The sequence below is a fragment of the Seriola aureovittata genome, chromosome 23 (assembly GCF_021018895.1).
Source record: "Seriola aureovittata isolate HTS-2021-v1 ecotype China chromosome 23, ASM2101889v1, whole genome shotgun sequence".
NCBI classification, from domain to species: Eukaryota; Metazoa; Chordata; class Actinopteri; order Carangiformes; family Carangidae; genus Seriola; species Seriola aureovittata.
This window is the reverse complement of record NC_079386.1, coordinates 20,059,484-20,067,475: the sequence shown is the minus strand read 5'-3', so window position 1 is coordinate 20,067,475 and position 7,992 is coordinate 20,059,484. Positions and strand designations below refer to the sequence as shown.

At 47.6% G+C, this 7,992-nt stretch overlaps 1 protein-coding gene across 1 annotated transcript; it reads right to left on the bottom strand.

The window, feature by feature from the left end:
* Positions 1–355: 355 nt before the first annotated feature.
* On the bottom strand, positions 356–3,084 carry LOC130164332 (zinc finger protein 239-like). Its single transcript, XM_056369006.1, has 2 exons — positions 2,464–3,084; positions 356–1,675 (listed from the first exon to the last, which is right to left on the bottom strand). The coding sequence occupies exons 1-2, from the start codon at positions 2,704–2,706 to the stop codon at positions 1,052–1,054; spliced, it is 867 nt and encodes a 288-aa protein (XP_056224981.1). The 5' UTR covers positions 2,707–3,084; the 3' UTR covers positions 356–1,051.
* Positions 3,085–7,992: the final 4,908 nt, after the last annotated feature.

The window sequence follows — 7,992 nt, the reverse complement described above, 5'->3', positions numbered from 1 at the left end:
GGTTTGATATAAATGACTATATTTTAATTTCTATATTTTGCTCAGTCTCCTTCACTCTCTTCCTGAATCTTAGCAGATCACGATGATCCAGCCGAGGCGTCGTTACTAAATAGAGCTTTGGCGTCACAGTATTATGTTTTCAAACCCTCGCTCCTCCTGGAGCCACTTGTTTAATATATAAATTATTTTTAACTAATTAAAACAAATTTAATAAACTTTGCTGTCGGTGGTGTTTAACCATCACCAGAAGACCTGACCGCCCTCTGGTGTCCGAGGCGTTAGACGTCAGCTGACACCAACACACATCAGCTGTTACCAGAGATGTAACCCCCACCCCCCACCCAGACAGGTCCGCTTGTCTGGAGAACAGGTCAAATCTACGTCTGATAATCTATGACTTTCTGAACTCAAGACTTACAGAAGTGTCAGAAGAAGCAGAATCGTATTGATCTAATTGATTAATCCATATAAACACTGTTTGATGCAGAATAAAAGTGAGAAAAATAAAAGGTCTTAAAGACCAATCCACGCAGAGGCCAGGAAGCAGAGGGTTACTCACACTGAGGCCAAAACACTCACTCTCAAGGAAACTATATATCTAGAGAAATCACACATGACTTTCTAAAAGACTAAAACATGTCGTTCATTAGGACGAACATCTCATTCTTTACAGAGAAGAGAAATAAGATGAAATCACAGTGGAAAGTCGGTTTCAGCTGCTGCAACAGTGGAAAATGTCCAGTGCAGTTTCCCAGAGTTCAAAGTGGTGGATTAAACGTCCGTTGACTCTCGTCATTCACACTGGTGCGTCTGTGCCCGACACCACAGACAGAATCAGACAGGTGGACCCCACCAGGCGCCTCCTTCACTGTCCACCATCTTTAACGTAGGTCACATGAGCAGAACCACTTCAGCCCCCCCCCCCTCCACACGTCACAGTCTTTCTCTGGAGGAGGTCGAGCGCCAGCATCACCCCGACTGTTTCTAACTGGTGTGGACGTGTTGGTGAAGGTCCAGTTTCCTGGCGCTGATGAAAGTTTTCCCACAGTGATCAGTGGGGTGATTTCCCTCTGGTGTGAAGGCGGCGGTGGTGTCTCAGACTTCCTGTCCGGGAGAAGAGCTCGCCGCACTGCTCACAGCTGTACGGTTTCTCTCCGGTGTGAACACGTCTGTGAACTGTTAAACTACTTATCAGTGTAAAAGCTTTCCCACATTGGTCACAGCTGTACAGCTGTTTGTGTCCAGCGTGTAATCGCTGGTGGAATTTCAGGTAACGTGGCGAGTTGAACGTCCCTCCGCACTGATCACAGGTGTATTTCTCCTCAGAGTGAAGGACCTGATGCTCTTTCAGATAACATAGTTCAATGAAGGATTTCCCACACTGCTCACAGGTGTGTGGTTTCTCTCCGCTGTGGATATGTTGGTGTCTTTTTAAGCGATACGCCCGAGAAAAAGCTTTGCCACACTGCTCACAGGTGTGCGGTTTCTCTCCGGTGTGAATACGTTGGTGGATTTGTAGACTACTCGTCGTTGTAAAAGCTTTGCCACACTGCTCACAGCGGTACGGTTTCTCTCCGCTGTGGATATGTTGGTGGATTTTTAAATTCGTTGAAGTGGTAAACGTCTTCCCACAGTGGTCACAGCTGTGCAGCTTCTCTTTAGTGCGACTCTGTTTCTATGGAGACGGACAGAGACAGAATCAGATCTCATGTGAGTGACTTGTATAAAACTAGATTTGTACTGCATCAATTTCATAACATCCTCAGACTAAAGAAATGTCAACAACAAACAACCGTTAGTTCTGATCCAGTGATGTGATTGGACAGAGTCAGAGTCATGGATCACTCCTCTTCACAGCTGTTCTATTAACCGTTAATCAGCGTCACATTAACATCGTTATCGATCTCAGATTGAAACAAACAAAGATGAAAATATTTCAGAAAGAAGGTTTGAATGAAACGATGTCGTCAGGAGAGGATGAAGGAAGAAGGTGGATCCTTCAGAAACACCTGAGCTAACGTGGAGACAGAGCAGCAGCTGGTGTCGCTGTGCAGCTCAGGAACCTGTTGGTGTTGCTTAGCAACAGTCCAGGAACTGTTTGTGTTGTGGTAGAGAAACAATTGATGAAATAAACAAACAGATCATAGATGTGGTTGTTTATTGAACTAACATGGCGCTGAGGGACAGATGTTGATCAGTGTCAGCTCAGCTGTGATTGGCTCTGACCGGATCAGCTGATATTCACCAACATCACGACAACAACCTGTACCGACACACTGAGACCAGACTGTTGTCACGGAAACCACGTTCAAACTCGTCACTCACTTCACCTGAGATTCACTCTGTTGGTCACGTGACTCGTTTCAACATGAGCCCGGGAAAACAGACCAACACAAACACTTTCTGATGTCACAAAAACCAACGGATCAAACACGGACCCTCCATCAAGTCCTGAACACTGACCTGTAGACCGGCGGGACCAGCGGCCTCCAGGCTCCAGCCCGGATCCTGGTTCTCCTCCTTTATCCCGGTCCGATCGACGAAATCCGGGTCCTGGTTCTCCTCCTTTATCCGGGTTTGGCCGATGAAATCCGGGTCCTGGTTCTCTTCCTTCATCCCGGTCTGATCGACGAAATCCGGGTCCTGGTTCTCCTCCTTTATCCGGGTTTGGCCGATGAAATCCGGGTCCTGGTTCTCTTCCTTCATCTCGGTCTTGTCCTGGTCCAGGTCTCTCTGGTCTCTTTGTGCTGGACTCTGTCTGTTGGCGCCACTTTAACTCTCGATCTCGCCGCGTCTCGCGGTCACTGGAAACTCGTTCGAGCCTGAGCTCGCGACGCTCCTCCCCCCTTAGTTACTGTTGCTAAGGTGTAACATGGGACGCCTGTTAGAGAAACACTTGTAAAGAAATAAGTTTCACTTCTATAATAATAATAATAATACATTTTATTTAAAGGCGCCTTTCTTGGCACTCAAGGACACCGTACACAGTTACACAAATTGAGATTAAAAACACATTAAGAATTAATTAACAACAATAAAAATGAAATATAAAAATAAAAACAATACAAAAGTGACAGTGCAATTGGCGACTTCTCTCTGTTTTCTAGAAGCAAAGACTTTCCATTCACTGATGTTCTGTAGTTCTTTGTTCCACAGACAGAAGAACTCAGCTACCCACAATCCCTCACTGGTCTCACCTGGGGACAACCTGTAGATAGACACTGTGTTTTTACTCTGTCCCACTGTAAATAAATGTCTTTAAGTAGAACCGCAGGTGTGAATATTACCAACCTCTGCTCAGCAGAACTCCAGTCCTTCCACGTTAACTTACTGTTGTCATGGTAACTTGGTTATAGTTATTAATGTCATTGTTAATCACAGTTCCACATTAATAGTAATAATTTGAGACTGAAACAATATTGGCTATTTAGCCTGTTAGTTTAGGCCGTTGCCCCCGAGGACTTTAATTCATTTTAAAGTTATTATTTTATATTTATATTTTTAATATTAATTATATTGGATTTCCATATATGAAAAACACAGTATACATATAAAATAAAAACAGTTATTGACATGTGTGTATGATTATATTATAGACATGTTACATACATATATATCCATCCCACAGTCTGTCAGTACATGTTGATATTAGTCTATAGACTTTCCCTTAGTGCAGTGTAGTCCTCCTCACAGCCTTGAAAACCCTGCCAATACTCAGGAACTGTGAAGCCACTTCTTGTGCTGCCTCCTGAAGTTCACATGCAATCTTACTGGACTGACTGTAGAGATTGTGGATCTTCTCCATGAACACCTTGAGAGAGAGAGGGGGAGGGGGGCAGAGAGAGAGAGAGAGGGGGGGGGGGGCAGAGAGAGAGAGAGGGGGGGGGGCAGAGAGAGAGAGAGAGGGAGGGGGGCAGAGAGAGAGAGAGAGGGGGAGAGAGAGAGAGAGAGAGAGGGAGGGAGGGAGGGAGGGAGAGAGAGGGAGAGAGAGAGAGGAGAGAGAGAGAGGGAGGGAGGGAGGGAGAGAGAGAGAGGGAGAGCAGAGAGAGAGAGAGAGGGAGGGGGGCAGAGAGAGAGTGAGAGGGAGGGAGGGAGGGAGGGAGGGAGGGAGGGAGAGAGAGAGCGAGAGAGAGGGAGAAAGAGAGAGAGAGAGAGAGAGAGAGAGAGAGGGAGGGAGGGAGAGAGAGAGAGGGGGAGGGGGGCAGAGAGAGAGAGAGAGGGAGAGAGAGAGGAGAGAGAGGGAGAGAGAATTTTTTTTTGAATTTTTAAACCAACATTTATTAACTGTACATAAACAGATTACATTATGTTAAACCTCCACAGACGTTACAATGAATTGAACACTAGCTGTCCATCAGCCACAGAGCAGAGCAGCTCCTCATGACCCCAGACCAGCTGGAACCTCTGCAGGTCCTGAGCTGCTCTGTAGAAGCTGAACTCTACCAGCAGTCTGGACTTCACCAGGTTCTTAAAAACAGGAAGCACATCAACATGTGACTCCTCCTTCACCTTCCTCTTGCGACTCACATACACCGCCATCTTTGCCAGTCCCAAGACAAAGTTTAAAAGGTGACATTTGTCCTTGTGTTGGCGAGTGTATTTAAAACCCAAAATAAAAACCTGCTTCGTAAAAAATTCTCCACACTTGGTAAAAATGTTCTGTAACAGTGCGAAGAGAGGCGTGAGCCGTGAACACTCATAGAAACAGTGAAACAGCGTCTCCCTGAGACCGCAGAAGGGACAGCCCTCCTCTACAGCAGCATTAATCACTGCAATAAAAGAGTTCACCGCCACAATACCGTGGAGGATCCTCCACTGCAGGTCCCCATGTCTTTTAGAGAGAGGAGGTTTATATAAAGACCTCCATGCCGGTCTTACATCAGGACGCAGTTTCAAATAAGACCTCCATGGGGTGTCGCTGCGCCCATTCAGTGTCCTCCTGTTCAAAGTTTTAACCATCATCTGGTACAGAGTCTTTCCTGAGGCGCCCTCTAGAGACGCTCCTCCACAGTCAGCAGGTCCAAGGAAACACCCAGAACAATCCTTAAAATCCGGGAACAAGGTAATGGCAGGATACGGATCAGAACAATCTGGCTCCAGTGCACCGTCACAGAAGTCAGCCAACAGTGCCACCTGATGACCGGTCAGCTTCTGTCTCCAGTGCTGTAGCAACTGACCCACGACCCGTGTAGACCTCACCCGCAGCCGAACAGCCAGTCCAGCAGGATCATCCAGCCGTGGTCCAGCCAGCTCCAGCACCTGCCCCAGAGTAGAAACCCCTGCAGTCTGAAGCGTCCTGGACAGGGTGGGTCCAGCCCAGCCAGGACAGTCCAACACTCCTCCAAACAGCACCGGCTCCCTGAGGAGCCAGTACACCGAGCCGGTCTGTCCCTGCCTCTGCCTTCTCAGCAGAGTCCACACAGAGAAAACACTTTTATAAAAAGCCGGCAGAGATGAAAGTCTCATCCTCTCAGAGTCCATGAGGAACAGAGGCAGGTCCAATCCCAGACCACCAAACTGCCGCAGGATGCAGCAGGACAACGGTCTCCACACCAGGTCCGTAGGCCCAGTGAGCAGTCTCTGTATGAACTGAAGGCGGAAGGTGGCTCCCCTGCTGGCCAGATGGACCAGGCCCTGTCCACCCTCCTCCTTTGGTAAAAACAGAACACTCTGAGGAACCCAGTGTAACCTGTCCCAAAAGAAATCAACTAAAACTCTCTGGACCTGAGACAGAAGAGAAGCTGGAGGATCAACACAGGCCAACCGGTGCCACAGAGCAGAAGACACCAGATTGTTGACAATAAGAACCCGACCCCTGTAAGACAATTTAGGTAAGATCCATTTCCATTTCATTAGCCGACCTTTGACCCTTTCTAAAACATTGTCCCAGTTTTTCTTTAAAAACGTTTCATTTCCTAAAAACACTCCCAGATATTTTAGCCCTCCTGTTCTCCAGACCAACCCTCCAGGTAGCCTGAGCCGATCCCTCAGCCTGTCCCCCACCATGACCGCCTCACTCTTCCCCCAGTTCACCCTGGCGGAGGAGATAGAGCCAAAAAGGTTCACGGTGTTCTCTAAAATATCAATATCAGTCTGGGAGTTGACCAGGACAATGACATCATCAGCGTATGCAGACAGTTTAAAAGAGACGTCACAGTTGGGGAAACAAACACCACTCAGTCCAGTTCTCAGCTTGTGAAGCAGAGGCTCGATGGCCAGAGAGTACAACATGCCAGACAGAGGACAGCCCTGTCTGACACCCCTCTGGACCCCAAAGGGAGCACTCAGACCCCCATTCATTTTCAACACGCTCGCAATGTCACCATAGAGAACCTGGATCTTGGCTATGAAACCTGGGCTGAACCCAAAAGCAGCTAAGACTTGCCACAAGTACTGGTGTTCAACCCGATCAAAAGCCTTTTCCTGGTCTATTGAAATCAGACCAGTGTCTACAGCCAATGAGCCAGAGACCTCCAAAACATCACGAATTAAAGTGACATTGTCACTTATCAGCCTGCCGGGCACACAGTAAGTCTGGTCAGTGTGGACGACGGCAGCCATCACCCCTCTCAGTCTGGTGGCCAGGACCTTGGACAGAATCTTATAGTCCGTGCAGAGCAGTGAAACAGGTCTCCAGTTTTTCAGCTCTTGCAGGTCACCTTTCTTTGGTAGCAGGGTGATGACCGCCCTCCTACAGCTCAGAGGCAGCCGTCCTGTCTCTAGGCTGGCTGAGATCACCTCCAGCAAGTCCTCACCCAGTACTGACCAGAACGCCTTATAAAAGTCCACAGGTAGACCATCCAAGCCTGGAGCTCTGCCACTGTGCAAACTCATCAGAGCCGCAGACAGTTCAGGAAGAGTTAACAGAGACTCCAGCTTGTCATTGTCCTTTGCTTCCACCTGAGGGAGACCAGTGAAGAAGCTGCTGCACAATGAAGAGTTCGATGTGAATTCACTCTTATACAGATCGGTGTAATAGCTGGCTGCTAGCCTCCTGATCCCAGCAGAATCTGAGACCACAGAGCCGCTGCCAGACCGTAAAGAATGAATCACCTTCCTCTGACCATTCCTCTTCTCCAAGCCAAAGAAAAACTGAGAGGGGGCATCCATCTGCGAGACGTCCAGAAATCGTGACCTGACCAGAGCTCCCTGTGCTGCAATGCCCAGCAGGTTGGCCAGAGCCGACTTTTTGGATTTGAGGGAATCTAAAAGCCCTCGATCTCCTGTAGAATCTACCAAACCCTGCAGTTCTACCACCTGAATCTCTAGGTCCTGCATAGATCTGGTTAAATCTCTGGTGACATTGCGAGTGAACCTCTGACACAACTGTTTGATCTGAGCTTTGCCCACATCCCACCACTGTTGTACACAATTAAAATCCCTCTTACAATGTCTGTGAGCAGCCCAAAAACACTCAAAAGCTGCTCGAAACTCCTTGCTCTGAAGCAATGAACTGTTAAAATGCCAGTAGGCACTCTGCAAACGCACATTTTTGATTAAAACAGAGCTAAAAACAAGACAGTGGTCAGAAAAACCAACAGGGGTAATGTGACAACTGTTAAAAATGTTCAAACTGTGCTTAAAACCGTACAGACGGTCCAACCTGGCCAGAGATATTTTATTGTCTTTGCTGTGACTCCAGGTGTACTGCCTGTGATGTGCATGAAAAGTCCTCCACACATCTGACAGCTCATGTGCTTCTGTCAACTGTCTGAACCTGTGTGACGAAGCAGGATGAGGCTCATGGTGGTTTCTGTCCAAACTGGGATTTTCAGTACAGTTAAAATCACCCCCCACAAATAAATATTCATCTCTGTTACAGTTCCTGACAGTATCACATAAAACATCAAGGACTGCTACTCTTTGCACTCCATTGGTTGGAGCATAAACACAGATAAAAACAGCACAGACCCGTTCAAACTGAGCAGTGACCTTAAGTATACAGCCTTTAATTACTTCGTCCACAGTATATGAAGCAGGCAGGAAGCTCCT

What these genes read in the sequence shown, in the direction of transcription:
- LOC130164332 (XM_056369006.1), bottom strand. Translation starts at nt 2,706, where the DNA reads ATGAAGGAAGAGAACCAGGACCCGGATTTCATCGGCCAAACCCGGATA. An exon ending in CTGGTCCCGCCGGTCTACAG is followed by an intron (nt 1,676 to 2,463) that starts GTCAGTGTTCAG and finishes CCGTCTCCATAG; the next exon opens with AAACAGAGTCGCACTAAAGA.